The sequence below is a fragment of the Plasmodium cynomolgi genome, chromosome 9 (genome assembly GCF_000321355.1).
Source record: "Plasmodium cynomolgi strain B DNA, chromosome 9, whole genome shotgun sequence".
Classification (NCBI taxonomy): domain Eukaryota; phylum Apicomplexa; class Aconoidasida; order Haemosporida; family Plasmodiidae; genus Plasmodium; species Plasmodium cynomolgi.
This window is the reverse complement of record NC_020402.1, coordinates 357650-373778: the sequence shown is the minus strand read 5'-3', so window position 1 is coordinate 373778 and position 16129 is coordinate 357650. Positions and strand designations below refer to the sequence as shown.

Genomic DNA, 16129 nt, shown 5'->3' with positions numbered 1-16129 from the left:
CTGTTTCGTGCATGCACAATGTTATGGCAAAATTATTTGGGATAATTCTTCTCCTTCTTAAAAACTTGTATGATGTAATTATCAGATTTGTGAAATTTGTTATCCTTTACTATGTTCATTAAGTGATTATTTATCTGAAAAAAAAAAAAAGGGGGGGAAAAAGTGGAAAGGAGCAAATGGATACATGTGTACAGGTGGGGGTCGATAGCTTCATATACGTGGGTATGCACAAACATTATTTTTGTGGTTGCTGGAAAAAAGCGTGACAGTGTAACGCGGCACAAACGGCAAGTTGAAGAAAAGCGCCAAGGGACGCAAACAAAGTTGAGCATATATAAAGGGGCGTAAGCAATAACATTATAATCGTGTGGGAAGATGAGTAGCTAACAAATAAAGTCACTTTAATTTTGAATAAAATAAGACAAAAGGGAGCTTATGCGTATCGCTGCCTTTTCTCTAAACGGTTGCCCCATTTGTGTGCATAAACACGGTTGTTGTGATCCCCTCGTGTGCATAAACACGGTTGTTGTGATCCTCTCGTGTGCATAAATTTAATTGTAAAAAGAAGGGGACGTGTTGAAAGCTTGCCACAGTGCAGAGCTGCATATGGTCCTACGAATCATTAAGCTCACAAGCATGCAGTTCCATTGTATGTACCACGCACACACGTAACTGCGATGGGTGGAGGCATTTGTCAGCATGCCAGTTCACTCCCTTATATTGCGTACGTCTTCATTTGTGGGTAACAAAACGGGTTTACTCAGTGAGGAATCCAGCTGGAACCACATCCCTGTCGTGGGGAAAAATGTTGAGGGGGGGACGGAAAGGTAACTGTGCCAAAAGTTCGCACTCAACCAAGAGGCACACATATGCGTGTATTCATATGGATACGCATTTGCACGTAACGTGCCACGCCGCACAGTGTGCTCTTTCAGTTCTGAAACAAAGGAACACCTGAAATTTTCCTTATTGCGTAAAAATGCCGGTGGTGGTAGAAATCGAAAAGGTTAACCCGAACGATGTTCACCACGAATGCGATTAACTTTTTATCATTTAACTGGTTGTTATCGAAGAGTGTGACACAGCCACTGTCTTTGCTGTTATTTATTTTGCGAAATATCTCCTTGTTGTCAACCCAGTGCAGCTCAATGTTGTGCTTATTCATGAAGAAGTACAAAATGTTGATGTTGAAATTTCCAAAGTAGTGGAAGCCTCTTTTAATGTACGTGAGGACGTTATTGCAGTTTAATGCTTCCTTCGCTGTGACATCGGCTAGCTGCGTACTGCTAGGGTTGCCATCTCCGTCGGGGGTGTAACAATTTATGCTATTCTGATCAGTGTGGCCTCTCCCTGCAGCATCTCCCTGGTCACCGCTTAACGTGCCAATTCCCACAGCGGCATTTTCCAGCATACTTTCGGCGTCTTTAAAATCGTCGGGGGAATATACATGTGCCTGTAAAATATTGTTCGCAGTGTGAAGCAAGCAATACAATTTGCTTTGCTTTTCAAAGTACACATTTATTAACCCTCTTTCCGTTTCAATTGCGTGTGTTTCATAGTGGCACATTTTGGGAGGCACGGATTGTTCAAGTGCGAATTGGCACTTTGTTGTTTCGGAATGGGGAGAGAAATTGGCATATTCTTACGCGTCATCTATTTGTGTGAAATGTGAGCACATAGGAATTTTTTTTTTTTTAAATCATGAAAGGGTATCCAAGATAACCTTAATAAAAGTTTCATCATATGAAAAATGGTTTCCCCCTCAAAGTAGTGCGAAGAGGCAAAAGCCTGACGGTATGTGCACCTTTGCCTCTGCAATACAGTTATGTGTTCCTTTCCCTATTTTTTTCTTTCCAAATTGTGGAGGAAGGAGAATTTTCTGCCCAACCAGGTATATACTGAGCATGTAAAGTGTGATGGATCGGACACGCGATTTTTTCATCGCAGTGAAATGGTCCATCAAAACGGAAGAAATAACACGCAGAGATCTTCACAAACATGTGCACGTGGGTACACATTTCCCAATCGTTTCGCACACCTGGGTAGATCAATGCTGGGGCCTTCGAAAAAGGTAACTTCTGAGGAGTCCCATTCCTAACCAGTCAGGACAGACACCACGTGCGTAAGGAAAAAAAAAAAACAGGCGTTAATTCTTTGCTGTGTTATGAACATACACAAATACGTAATACGTAAAGGCTACAATTGACAAAGTGGTGAAGAAAAAAGTGGAAAAAAATTTACACGAAGTAAAGATAAACATAAAAAGGAATAGTAAAAAAAAAAAAAAAAACAAACCAGGAGGTATAAAAATATGTTGTTTAATAAGAAAATTGGAGAAAAATTTTTAAAAGAATTCGACCCATTTGATGCAAAACTTGGGAAGTATTCCTTCCTTTTGTGGTCACAACCGCAAGGCTTTTTTCCCCCCCAATTTAGTGCCATGTTGCTAGTAGTGACGCTTTTCTTTTCAACGTCTTTCGTGCGATCATTCTGTGTTGTCATTATAGGTATACTCTGACCTGCGTCAGAATGTTGTGTGTTGTCACCATCACGATTTGGCTGATCCGTTGCGTAGGTATTGTTGGGTCCCTTTTTCCCCATCGCCAAGTTTTTGTTCTCATTTTTGTTCTCTTTTTCGTTTTCGCTTTCGTTTTCTTTTTCTTTTTCGTTTTCGTTTTCTTTTTCGTTTTCGTTTTCTTTTTCTTTTCCGTTTTCTTTTTCTTTTTCGTTTTCTTTTTCACTGGGAGGAAAAAACTTAGAGCACACTAATTTCTCCCTCTTGGTGTAACTGACCATTTTGCTCTTCAAAGTCAGTAGGGACCTTTTCACGTCATTGTCTTTGGGGTTCATTTCGAGCGCCTTTAAGAACTCCTCCTTCGCTTCGCCATACATGTCGAGGCTCATGTAGGCATGTCCCTTTCGGTAGTGCGCCTTGGCGTTGTTCTTGTCTAGGTTGAGAACCTGCGCGGTGGGAGGAAAAAGGGGAAGAGGACAAATGTAGGAAGTGGCCTGCGGGAAGAACCACGCAACGAAATGGGGTCCACAAAAGGAAAACTCTCCAAAAACGCTCCAAAAACGCTCCAAAAACGCTTCATAAACGCTTCATAAACGCTTCGTAAACGCTCCATAAACGCTCCATAAACGCTTCATAAACGCTTCATATACGCCCCAAGGCACACTCTGCACCTACCGTGGAGCATTCACTGATGCACTCGTGATAGTTGGACATGTGAAACTTCGTTATGGCCAGGTTCAAATGTAAGTTAATTTCGAGTCTGCTTTGTTCACACTGTTCTTGCTCTGAGTCGGGGAAGGAATAATCCAACTGTATCAGCCCCTTTCGAAAGTAAACGCAAGCGAGTTTGTAATTTTTTTCGTAAAACGCTTTCTTCCCTTCTTCATTGAAAGCGTTTGAAGCTTTTATTTTTTCTTTGGATTCTTTCTCATATAGTTGTCTTTCCTTGGAATGGTCATGGGTACATGGGTTCCTACTACTTAGGAAGTGCTGTTTGTTTTCCTGCGCCTTGCTTTTCTGCTTCTGCTCCTCCTCCTCCAGTTCGTCATTTTCCTCGATTTCTTTAAGGCAGCTTTCAAACTTTGAATAATCAGAGTTGTACTTGGATGGATTGTTCCTCCATTGATATGTGTTTTTTTTTTTTCCTTTTTGGGGATCTGCTTTGTGCTATTATCTATTTCTTCTTTTATTTTTAAACAGTCTTTCGCAAAATTGTAAACATCGTCTGATGTTTTTACATTCATTTCAGGTTTGTGCTTGGGAGGTGGAAAATGTGGGGGAAGGGGGCCCTGTTTAATTTATATATGAAGGAGAAGAGGTGGAGAGAGAGAAAAAGCGGCACATTGAAAGTGCTGTGTGCTGCTATTCCATGTGTGTGAAAGTGTTGCGAACACATGGTGTGATGGTCTGAGAGACGTGACAGAAGAAGGGGGTTAACCTTGTTGATGAAAAATTAAACGAGCGGCATATTCGTTAACGCGCAAAAGATGGGGCAAGGTCTTCACGCGGGTGCCCGCACGGTGGGTATGCACATAAAGTGTACATGTGCATATGTACATACATAAGCTTTTGTGAGTTCCTTCACCTGATTATTTACACTCGCGCGCATTCACCGCAACTGGGTGAAGCGCTGCGTACATGCGGATCGTACGCGGTGAGCGCGGTCGAATGCATGCGTTGCGGCCGTTTGGGAGGCGTCGCAGCTTTGAAAAAAAAACGCAAAAATAGCGAAAAAAAACGACAAACATGGCGAAAAAAAAAAAAAAAACAAACATGGCGAAAAAAAAAAAACGACAAACATGGCGAAAAAAAACAACAAACAAGGCGAAAAAAAAAAACAACAAAAAGGGCAACGAGTGTATATTTCAAACGCGCAGATAAAGGCCCAACAGGGAAGATCCGAACACGCGGGAGGGGCTCCAATTTGGCTGTTCAAAGATGCCGCAAAAAGGGGGCGAACCACATCTCCCTTACCCCCCGCGTGTATTCAACATTTTTAACTCCCTTGTGATAAGCCTTTTTTTTTTACAACTTCCATCCGCTCGAAATGTATGTATCCCTTCTATGGTGAAGCAAACGCGAAGGCAAAAACGCAACTGTGTTGAGACAGCCCGATGCGCAGCTTATCGTAGCCGCATAAATCTTTATCCCCTGTTTCGAACACCCTGGAGAGAAAAATACGTACCTGTCCAAGGAAGCCAAAATGTATTTTAATGGCAATGAAAAGGGGATCCACAACAACGGTCTCATCTACACCAGCGTGGAAAAGATAAACATAGCAGATTTGAGAAAAGCTACTACGGAAAATGGACGGCAAATAGATTATCTGCATTTTTTAAGCAAACAAAAAAGACTTAATAAGTTGGAGAGGCTGCTAAGCAGTCACGTTGTAAACACCCAAGTAGTAGTGACAAATTTTGCAGATGATGTGGATGAAGTTATAAACTGTGAGTACATGCACCAAAGTGTGTGGAGAAATAAAATGTGTTTCTTTTTAAAAAATGTTTTTTTATCGAGTTTTTTTTCAAGTGAGTATGCGAATGATATTGTTAGGGAGCACCAACCAAGAGTCATCTCCCTTAACTGCAAGTATGACAACAAAATATACATGAGTGACAACTGCGTCTACCTGTGCGTTAACGATTTGACAAAGTTGAGGTTGACTTCGCATAGGAATGTGTACAGGGATAGGTTCAAAGTGAGCAATGTGGTACTGCTGGACATCTGTAGCGGGGGAAAGGCACAACCAGGGGGGGGTAACAATGGGGAAGCTGGCAACGACAAGGCAGAAAATGGGAAGGCTCCTAACAGGGATGCGACGAATGGCCCTTTTCCTGGAGGTGAAGCTCTTAGTGGAAACCCCAAATTGAGAGAAAAATATCGGCAGTTTTTTACAGACATGTACACATACCCAGTGGACCTGATCGGGTTATACAACCATGGAACGGACCACCAAAAATTTAGTGAAAAATTAAAAAATATATTAACCCTTAACGGATCGAAGGATGCCGAAGTTTATGCAGTCCCCATTAAATGGCATGAATGCTTTTACGATGCGAGTGGGACGAAGGCAGCTTCGAAAATAGCAAAGGGGGATGGTGCACGTTCCAATCAATGGATCTCTGTTGACCAGCACTATAACGTCCGCAACAACGAAATGGACAATTTATCGCATGCGTTTAATATGAACAGCGTAGCAGATATTTACAGCAGCATTTTTTCTAACTCGTCTGTAAATGAGAAGGGGGAACAAGTGAACAGTTTGGTTAATATGTACAACATGTACAGTGGGGGGGACGGTGGTCTCGACGTGGTGGTGAGTCCCAACCGTGTGACACACAGTGAGTGTCAACACAATGAGTGTCTATACAATGTGTGTCGACAGAACGGGGGGGGACCCCCCGTAGGAATGACAAACCAATTCAATTACTTGGATATACAGACGAGAGAGAAGATCCGGGAGGTGCACCCCGTCTATGAACTGGATGCAGGCTACATAGAAAGGGAGTTCCTTTCCGGCTCCACTCGGGATGGGAAAGTCACACTCGAAGGGAACAATAGGCACGGCGCACAGCAGAATGACGCACAGCAGAATGGCTCACAGCAGAATGACGCACAGCAGAATGACGCACAGCAGAAGGACGCTCACCATGGTGTGCCCCGCAACCCTAACGACGTGGTGGACCTGCACGACCTGCTAGCGAGAAGTAAAGCCAGCAAAAAGAAAAAAACATACTCCCTTCATGATAAAACATTTTACATTAACTACGACTCGGGGAGCAGCAGCGATGTGAGTTTATCAGATATGCTCGTCAAAAACTGCGGGGCAGCCAATGGTGTAGCGCCAAAAGGGCAGACGGGTGGAAGCACATTAAACAGCTCTACAGATGGAAGGATATTCAAAAATTACTTAAAGAGGGATCACCTCAAGGAGGAGAAATTTGCGAACAGCGGAGAGGACACCCTGGAGGGGGATACAGAAAGTTGCATCCAAAGTGAAATCGAAAAGAAGAAAAAAAAAACGCTTAGTGAGAAGCGGCGCATGGAAATGAACTCCGGAAAAAATGACCACGCCTCTGTAGTAGAAGAGGCGAAACTGCGAAAGATCGACAAAGTGCTGGATTTTTTAAAAAACCATAGGAACCTCTATTATAGGGTTAACGAGAGGGTACTACAAAGGGAACGTCTGTACAACTTCATGAGCTGCGTTTCGGAGGAGGACGCAACAAGGGGGATTGCAAACGGGATTGCAAGCGGGATTGCGAACGGGATTGCAAGCGGGATTGCAAGCGGATTTTCAAACCGAATTGGAGGGGGGGCCCCAAGTGGGAACACCCACGAAGGTGCCTCCCATACAAAGAGCAGACAGGACGAAATTGCAAACTACCTAGTGGAGTACATAGGGAGAATCCTCCTGGATGTAAAAATAAATCACGAAAAAAACGCACATATGCTTATTAAAAAGGAAAAAAATTTTCACCAAGTACAAAAAATAATTCTTAGCAATGGCATCATTAGCAGTTGCTGCATTCGTGATACATGTAACTTCCTGATTGGCCAATTGGTTAACAGGAAAGCGAGAGAGAGACGCAAGCTGTGCTACGTTGTGTCCTTTTGGGGAGAGTACTGCAGCTTTATCCATTTTGATAAACCCTCGCAGGAGATGTGCAGCCAAACATGCATTCACCTTTTTTTTTTCTGTTCCCCGGAGACGATATACGTAACCATGTTGAATACCCAAGACCGGGTGTTCTGAGATGGTGGCGATGCGTGTCGCGGGGGTGTAACATTGCTGCGAGCGCCCATCACAAGCTTTAAAATTTTAGTTGCGCCAGTTTTCCTCCATTTGGAAAATCGCCCCTTTGTGAATTTGTGTGGGTGAGTGGCGTACACGTATATATGTGTGTACATACGTGTGTAGGTACATCTGTGTAGGTACACGTGTGTTTTTTTTTTTTAATTCACCCGCGTGGGACGCGCCACTTTAACAGTTTTGATTTTTCGTTAAATTTGTGTCGTAAAAGGTAGAAGGGAGAGAGTAGCAGGGGGAAGCGAAACAGCTCTTTTCGTTTTCACGTCGCATTCCATTCTTATGCCTCTTTCCTCTTTCCTCTTTCCTCTTTCCTTTTTCCTTTTTCCCCCGTCGCGCTGCTAATTCTCGCGAACATGGAAGCAACGAATTCGTGTCTGCTCATTGGGGGAAGTGACCTGACCGAAGATGCGAGTTCTCAGTTGGCTTAAAGGATCAGACGGGAGGGGCGGGTCATCCCCCCGAAGTGGCGCTCTCTGAAATAGGTATTCCCCTTTTGTGGGTGCGGATGTATGATAGTATGCGGACCGGCACATGCGGGGACGTTCCCCCAGCCTTAGGTTAATCCCGTGTGGGGTGCATAAAGGGGTGGAAGCAGATGGGCGCTAAAACTTCGAGAGGCACATCGCTACACTGCCCAGCGCATGTGTTATCCCCCAGCTCTTCTTTATGAATACTCGGCGAGAGAACCCTCGGTCGACTTGGTAAGTGTGACCTTCGTCAAGGGGATTTCCCTTTCGTTCTTCATCATGTACATTTGGAAGCAGCAGGACACGGGGCTGTGGTCGCTGGCCATGAGGATACCTTCAGAGAAAGGGAATCGAAAAGGGGGGTAAGCAGCGCGGTGGCAGTTATATAGGCTAAAGTGTAGCCTTAATAGAAGCGATGGCTGTAGATAGATGCGCCGCCAATTGGGCCATTACTTTGCTCCTCCGGTAGTGGCGACAGGTAGGAGTTGGGCACGAAGATGAGGCAGCTTCTGGTTTTGTCGCACGACCATTTGAAGATGCGGTCTGTCCACTGCAGGGTGGGGGGTGAGAAGTGAGATGAGATAAAAGGGTAAGCGCGCCGATTGTGAAAACAGCGCAGGTGTGTCGATTGTGATAAAAGGGTAAGCGCGCCGACAATGCAGAGCCTGCACTCGCGCTGCCCCCAGCTCGCCCACGCCGGAAGGCTTACCGAGGGGATGCGGGACTCCTGTCGGCCACCCTTGTACCACTTGATGTTGTGGACGAGCTTGTACTCCTTCTGCACCCAGTTGGCATCATCCCGGTTGATAACGGGCCGGTTTCCATTTTTCTTATAAGTAGGAAGAAAGCAGATGGGTAATTCCTGAAAGCTTATGCACAAATCATACGAGTAGGCAGAGTTCCCTTCATCATATTTTAGGAGCTCTTTCAAATTGTTTGTCTGCAAGCAATGTACAGCTTTGTCTAGACGTATCCCTTGAACCCTAAAATTGAAGTCTCCCATCCAAATGACATGATGAAAAACGTCTTTAAAATTGGAAGTAATTTTGTTACTAAAATATTCACTTAATTTCGTAAGAATGAATTCTCTGGATTTTTGTCTTATCTCCTGATCCTTTGCTGGCATGTGACATCCGATAAATAAAATGAACTGATTAAAAATATTGAAAAGGATTGATACGCATCCTTTGCTATTATTTATCTTGCTAAAGGCTATAGATTTCGATGCACATAATTTTACGGGACCATTTGGATACAACTTTGATGTCCTCACCCAGGCAGCCATCGTGGTTGACTTCATTTGAAGAAAAGCTCCATCCCCATATCCAGAAAGCTTGCAATCAGCCAATGGCAAAAATTTGTAAGTTTCTTGATTTATTTCCTTCAAGTGGAGAGATAAACACTCGATGATGTTATCAGATATGGACTCCTGTAGACATATGATATAGATGTCATGGTGGGGTTGAATCCAAGTAGAGAATATTTGCTTCTCTCTCGATTTGGATGATCTCCGATTCGAATTATTTCCCCCTAATTGGGAAAGGTTATAGTTGCTCTTCTCCGTTTCTTTATTATCCCCTCGTCTCAGCTTTTCTATTTTCCCTCGTCTTGGTTTATCTATCTGTGATCTTCTTGACTTATCCATCTGTGCTCTTTCTGGATCACCTGACTGCACTCTCTTTGGGATCCCCAACGTTGGCGTTTTGCTAGCAACCTTTTTCCGGTTGGGGGATATACAATAAGTGTTGCACTCATTCGAAGGAGACCCTTCCTTGGGAATGTCGTGTCGTGATAATCTTTTAATCCATGTGATTCTATTGGTGGTTCTTTGTGTGAGTTCACTTTTGAATTTGATTCTCTCATGGTTGATGCCTACATCACAGAGGGATCTACGCAGCTTATTGTTGCACTCTCTGGTGGTTTTCCCACCTTTATAAAAATTTTCGCCTTCTTCCTTATTACCCATGTCAGACGTTGAATCGTACCCTTGTCTGAGATGTACACTGTCTAACTCGTTGAGACTACTGGGTAATACTTTCACCGTTTCGATATGGTCACATGGGATGACTCGTAGAGTGGGGGGGCTGCTTTGATTTTCTTTTGCCCCTTCCTGAAAAGTTTTTAGCTCACCATCGAAGATACCCTCATACGAGTTGTTTGCATTCCTGTCATCAGCAGTTGCAAAAGTATCCACGGTAGAAGACCCTCCTATGTTATTATAATTTCCCAGCGCATTAACTCTCAAGAAGGGGGTCACAGATCTAGCCGAGTACCGATCGCTTACCTTTAATGAGTACATGTCCTCATTGCAGCTTTCGCTAAGGTAGTTAGATGTGCACATTTTCTTTTCATTATGGTACTCCTTGGAGAAGTCAAAATATTCACAGTTCCATGTCCCCACGAATATACTCAAGGGGATGTTTTTTAAAATCTTCGAATCGTCTGCCTTCATCAGTTGTTGTCTATATGTAAAGTAGTTATATCCCATGACTTTTTTCATCTCCTTTTTGGGAAAGCTCTTTTTATTGCTATTTCGGAGTCCTAGGCCAAGGCTGTGCATTTTTAAATTCTCGCTTCCCTGCTGACAGGGCAGGTTCTCCGCGTCATTGCCATTTGGGTAGGCCGTTCGACCAGCTGCCGCGGAAGCAGCATCGGCAGAAATGGCATCAACGGAAGAGGCATCAGCGGAATAGGCATCAGCGGAAGAGGCGTCAGCGGAAGAAGCCTCGGCAGAAGCAGCATCGGCAGAAGCAGCATCGGCAGAAGAAGCATCGGCAGAAGAAGCCTCGGCAGAAGCAGCATCGGCAGAAGAAGCCTCGGCAGAAGCAGCATCAGCGGAAGTACCATCAGCAGAGGTCGCATCGGGGGAAGTGCCTCCCCTGTCGGTAGCCTCACCAACATCGTTGTCACTTTTGCCACTCCAGTAGAGATTCTCATTTGTGCCTCTTATGCTCCCGAGGCGAGAAAACGACTCGGGGGGTAAATAGCCACTCACATCGCTGTAGCATCGTCCATACTGTGGTGTTTCTTCTTTGGGGTCCTCATGTTCTACCGTTTTTCCAATAGAGTTCGTTTTCGTTATTCTGTCTCGTTTGTTGGGAGGCACCGATTCGATCCCGTCATTTATTTGGATGCTAATCTTGTTAGGGGCACCATCAGACATTTTTTTTATTTTTTTTTTATTTTTCAAAGTTAAAAAATTGTATATTTTTACTTTATCGTTGTTCTAATGGGGACATATCGGGGAGAGGGGGGGGGTTACTCCTTTGATACGCTCGCACGTAGGTTCGTTGTTTGTAGCGATTTCGGAGAACTTCTACTTCTTCCTTGCTTCCACAGGACGGGGACTCCTCTTAAAGTTATCTTAATTTCCTAGTTGCTAATCGTTAATGAGGAAACCTACCCCTGTGTCTACATCTACTGTGGGGCGTGCACACGGATAAATAGCAAACCGTTTGGAAGTTATGAAAGGGCGTAGAAAAGAAATTTTTTGGCCCAATAGTGCTTGCCTTATGGTGGGAAAACAACGTGATTTAACTTGCGCTTAGTAGGTTGTTATCTAACTAAAGTGGAAAACACATGAGCATTAAAAAAAAAAAAAGGAGGGTGACTACACCATGCTGCTTCGAAAGAGCTCACCATATTTCTAAGTGGTGGAAACGATGCAAAGAATTGACACGCAAAAGAGGGAAGAAAAAAATTAACTATGGGTGTGCGGCTGTATGGGTGTGCGGTTGTATGGGTGTACGGCTGTATGGGTGTGCGGCTGTATGGGTGTACAGCTGTATGGGCGGTACTGCAAGGAGTAGCCTATGCAAACATATTCTGTGTGTCTACGTGTGTGGGGGGAGCTCAACTTAGTGAGCAAAGGAGGTGTCTTAAACGAGGGGCTTTTTTTAAAGCGAAAAGTGGGATGCTTCTCCAGGTTAGTTCTCCCTTCCTCATGTGAAGCGCAATAAAAAGAGGAGGAGACTCACTACTACTCGGTGCCGCTAATGGGTTCTCCGCTTTAAAAAAAAAAAAAAAAGTTACATAAAAAATATTGAGAAAAAAGGGACATTTGTAGAGTCACCCTAGCAGCATGCTAGTGTCAACCTTGTGGATGGCATAATGAGGTTGTCTTTTTATGGTTCCTCAATATGTACGTATGGAGGGGTAGTATAATAAAGTCTACTTTACAACGCTTGAGGCGGTGAGAGTGGCAGAGTAGAGTGGCCGAGTAGCCCAAGCGGGTGAGAAAAAAGAGGCTACACGAACGGAAAGCAGCCGCGTAGCTAAATCCATGTCATAACATGATGAGGGAAAAAAAATATAAGAGGTAAAATAAAAATGCAAACAGGATGCAGTACTGCAAAACAGTTGTAAATAAGAAGGACAGGATGGCGAGAGGTGAGAGGTACGAGATAGAGAACAGCATTATTTAAAACGTAATGATGTTTAGGGTTCAATTTATATATGCGTAGAGTGTATGGCGGGGGAAGAGCAGCACGAAGAGTGTGCCGGCTTATGCGGTTCGTTTTGTTGTCCACCTGGCGGGCGACCCGTCTGCTCGTCTAGCTATCGATCTGTATTCACACTTATAGCTACCTATATGCACACACATATATGCTTAAGTATAAGCTTTTTTTTTTCCTTTTTTTCCTTTTTTTTTCCATTTGCTAATTCACAATTGCACACTTTTGTGACGGACGGGAGGCGCACAGAGGTGGGGGAATTTCAAAAAAGGGATGGTTAAAATAGATCAAGTGATAAAAAGCTAGTCTGTGTTCTTTCCCGCGGCTGGAAATTTTAAATTGGGCATGTAGCCGTGTGTGCACAGGCTGCTTAGAAAAAGATGCTTTATTCACGTTTCGATTGTCCTCTTTGGTCATTTTTTTTTTTTTTTTTAAATGTACCAACCGTTACACACGGGGAATTCCCAAATGGACGCAGCGCTACAGGTTACCTGACTTTAACCGACCTAGCGATGTACTTTTTTTTTTTTTTTGCGCAAATTTGAAATTCCCGAACGTGGTAGATCAACTTGGATGTCGTGAATTTTTGCTTAATGACGTCATAGAGCGAAAAGGGAAAAGGAAATTGGCCTCTCAGTTGGGATTCACACACAAACGTCGGTGTTTTGAAGTTGTGTGTAAAGAAAGTTGCGCACAGGAGGTTTGGCGACGTGTACATATGGCAAATAAGGCAAATGTTGCGCGGGAAGGGGTCTACTGAGCAAGCGTTTTAAATATATTTTCCCCTTTACATTGTGGTGACTGAAAAAAAAAAAAAGGCCAACAAATCGAGTCAGGTGTTTCTACACATGTTTACTCAAAATGGAATATAAATTGTGTCATTTTTACACTTCAGCCTCCTTCTCATGGTGAATGTACAGAAAAAGCTGGGGAGGGCCCCTTTGCATACGTTTGGCCAACACGGGAAAAACGCTTCATTCGTGATGCACAGTCTTCATCAGGCAACTCACATTGTGCGTTTTCCAGGAGTTCCCATTAGTCAGAATTTCCCCCCTCCCCCCATCATCACCTTCTCCAGCTCGCCGTTCCCTTCTCCAGCTCGCCGTTCCCTTCTCCAGCTCGCCGTTCCCTTCTCCAGCTCGTCGTCCCCTTCTCCACTTCGACATCCCCCTCTTTTTTTTTACCCCCTCCACTTTTGTACCGTTCCCCATTCGGTGCAGCAGCAGCGACAATAGTTGCAGAGTTGTTGGGAGGAATTGCTTGCACATGTTGGCTGTACCCACAAAATGGTGAAGAGTAAAAAAAAACCTGGAGGAATGCGAACCAAAGCTTCATCCTACTGCGCCATTTTTGTGAGGAATGACACATCACTAACGTTCACGTATGGATGCTCTCGCACGGGTTGGTTGGCGTACGGAGGGTCTCTCTTCAAGCCACACGTAACACCATTCGGATGGGGTTTACCCTCCGTTAGTGGTAAGTTTGACCAACGAAGTGGACATCCCTTGACATCTTTCCTCCCAGTTCGTTGGGTTGATTTGCCGTGTGGTGATCTGTTTGGACGACACAAAAAAAGTGAGTTGCGTTTCTCTTCCTTTTTAGTTCCATGTCAGGTGTGAACTTAGCCACTGCCACATTTTTGTTGCGCAGTCTTACGGGGAAGTATACCCACTGTGTGCCCCCTCCGCTCGCTGATAATTGCAGCATCTTATATTTAGCACCTCCCCGGGTTAAGCAAATGTAGGCCACGTTAGAAGTGCCAAATTGGAGGGAAGAATTATGAGAGGGCAAATATTTTAATACATTTTGAAACGCATGTAGAAGTTTTTTTTTTTTTTTCTCTCCACTTTGACGAATAGCAAAAAAGGTGCGCAGTGGTGAGTTTGCCTTCTACGCGAGTTATTATATGGCAGGGTTTAAAAAAAAATAACAAGCGGGTTAAGGGAGCACAAATCGTTTAAGCGATAAGTTTATGTGACATAGGAAGCAAACGCCTTTTGTAGCACTTCCCCCCACGTGGCACTGTTTTATCCCCCTTTACATTTCTCCCATGCGTGCCATTGAGCCAACCGAGCTGGCAAATCATGCGGCTGATGACCGTCGTCCACTCCCTCTTCTTATTCCCACCGACGAAAAGTTCACCTCGCGCAAGTCACCTTTTGAGAAAATTCTGCAGCTCCAGTAAAATGATACATACTTTCGATTTTGAAGTTTTTGGAAAAGTCCAAGGTACGCAAGAGGGCCTACGGGGTGAAAAAAAAGAAAAAAAAAGGAGACCTGCGAATGGAAGAATTTTTACCTGAACACAGAGGGGTTCATAACCCACGCGGTTTTTAACGCAGCGATGTGCACTCCATTTTTCTGTGCTTCTGTTCATTCATTATTTCCTCCCCTCTTTTGCTGCACTCTGACGAGGGTCCATTTAAGTTGAATTTTAAGTGAGACGAAAGAACTCGTATCCTACGTTTACCCATTTGGGGGTAGGGGGGACACACATGGCAGTGTGTGTGCCGCTTACGTATCATCACAGAAAAGTGCCATTTTTACTTCCCCTGTTACCCCATTCAGGAGTTTTCTTCCGGAAGTATACAAAGCTGGAAGCAGACAAGCTAAACATAAAGGGCCATGTCAGGAACACAGACAGGAACACAGTGGTAGGAAAAGCAGAAAGTGACAGCAAAGAATCGCTGGAGAAGTTTAAGAATTTCCTCAAAAATATCGGTAGCCCATCGTCAAGAATAGACGAATGTATAATAACGAATGAGAAGACGCTCGAGGGGTTCTCCAGTACCGATTTTGTTATAAGGCGATAAATTGGGATGGTGAATGGGGGTGGGAGGAGGTCACCCCATTTGGGACACGTATCATAGCTTTGTCTTTTCTGTGAACATTCCTCAAGGGGAAGACCTAATCCAATTTAAATAACACATAAAGGAGGCCACCCATTGGACACCTTTTTTTTTTTTTTTTTTTTACGAACAATAAATCCCAAGTTGGTGAAGACGCCAAATGGAAAGCACCTAACCGTATGTGACATTTGCGTCTGAGGGGTGCCCAACATAGCTCACAGTACTCAGATAGACGTGTCACCACACTACGTTGCGCTGCTGTGCACTAATTTGCTTTGTTCTGCGGTGCCGCCACACCAGCCGAATCCAATGAAGCGACGCAAAACTACCTCCAAGGTACAGGACCTGGAGAGGTCACTGCGGAGGAGGGGTGGAAAGGTGAAGACCATTTACGAAAAAAATAACGATGCGGAAATCAACGCACTGATAGAAGAAAAAATTAATTACATTTGGAATTACATAATCCATATTGATGACATAGTGAGTGAAGAAGAATTTGCCAAAGTAGACATGAAACAAAAAATGGAAAAAAAACAAACGTTACGAAAAACAGATCATACGGAAGAAATTATTTACTATAATAAAAATATGAACAATTTTATTAACATACAGAAAGTACGAAAGGCACTTCATCATTTCAAAATCCAAGTTAGTGTGGACGATATTTTTTACATGTTCCTTTATTTTACCAATAACAATTATTTTGAGAAGAATATAAAAAATGAAATTTATTTTTCTGATCATATTGACAAGCGGAAGGAAAAATATAAATTTCATTCCATAAATGTCGATAATTTATACATCAATTATGATATGTTTCGTCAAATTTTTCTTAACATCGATTTGAATATTGAAAGTAACGGACAAATTTGGTGAGACCCACATGGGGAGGCATCTTACTGCGAAACGGGAGGACACACACATACGCGCGATGTACTTTTCACCCCATTTGCATTTGCACGCGGGGGAATGGATGGGGGGGGGGGTTCCCATTCACTATATATACATGCGTTTCGTTTGTGTTCCCCCCC

General features: G+C 43.7%; 6 protein-coding genes across 6 annotated transcripts; 3 read left to right on the top strand and 3 right to left on the bottom strand.

Moving 5' to 3' along the window:
* Positions 1–728: 728 nt before the first annotated feature.
* On the bottom strand, positions 729–1676 carry PCYB_091820 (hypothetical protein; the record flags this gene model as incomplete). The annotated part of the gene is made up of 2 exons (XM_004222295.1): positions 955–1676; positions 729–790 (listed from the first exon to the last, which is right to left on the bottom strand). Coding segments are annotated over exons 1-2 (675 nt in total), but the record flags the coding sequence as incomplete, so codon positions are not given.
* A 1481-nt stretch (positions 1677–3157) lies between these two features.
* PCYB_091810 (hypothetical protein) lies at positions 3158–3576 on the bottom strand (the record flags this gene model as incomplete). Its single annotated transcript, XM_004222294.1, has 1 exon — positions 3158–3576. A coding segment is annotated over one exon (417 nt), but the record flags the coding sequence as incomplete, so codon positions are not given.
* Positions 3577–4686: 1110 nt separating this feature from the next.
* Positions 4687–7269, top strand: PCYB_091800 (hypothetical protein; the record flags this gene model as incomplete). Its single annotated transcript, XM_004222293.1, has 1 exon — positions 4687–7269. A coding segment is annotated over exon 1 (2550 nt), but the record flags the coding sequence as incomplete, so codon positions are not given.
* Positions 7270–7992: 723 nt separating this feature from the next.
* Positions 7993–10958, bottom strand: PCYB_091790 (endonuclease/exonuclease/phosphatase domain containing protein; the record flags this gene model as incomplete). The annotated part of the gene is made up of 4 exons (XM_004222292.1): positions 7993–8129; positions 8249–8345; positions 8505–10429; positions 10691–10958. 4 exons carry the CDS (start codon positions 10956–10958, stop codon positions 7993–7995), a joined length of 2427 nt encoding a protein of 808 aa, XP_004222340.1.
* A 3329-nt stretch (positions 10959–14287) lies between these two features.
* PCYB_091780 (acylphosphatase) lies at positions 14288–15270 on the top strand. The gene is made up of 2 exons (XM_004222291.1): positions 14288–14478; positions 14818–15270. Exons 1-2 carry the CDS (start codon positions 14334–14336, stop codon positions 15060–15062), a joined length of 390 nt encoding a protein of 129 aa, XP_004222339.1. The 5' UTR covers positions 14288–14333; the 3' UTR covers positions 15063–15270.
* A 137-nt stretch (positions 15271–15407) lies between these two features.
* Positions 15408–15968, top strand: PCYB_091770 (hypothetical protein; the record flags this gene model as incomplete). Its single annotated transcript, XM_004222290.1, has 1 exon — positions 15408–15968. A coding segment is annotated over one exon (561 nt), but the record flags the coding sequence as incomplete, so codon positions are not given.
* Between the last annotated feature and the right edge of the window lie 161 nt (positions 15969–16129).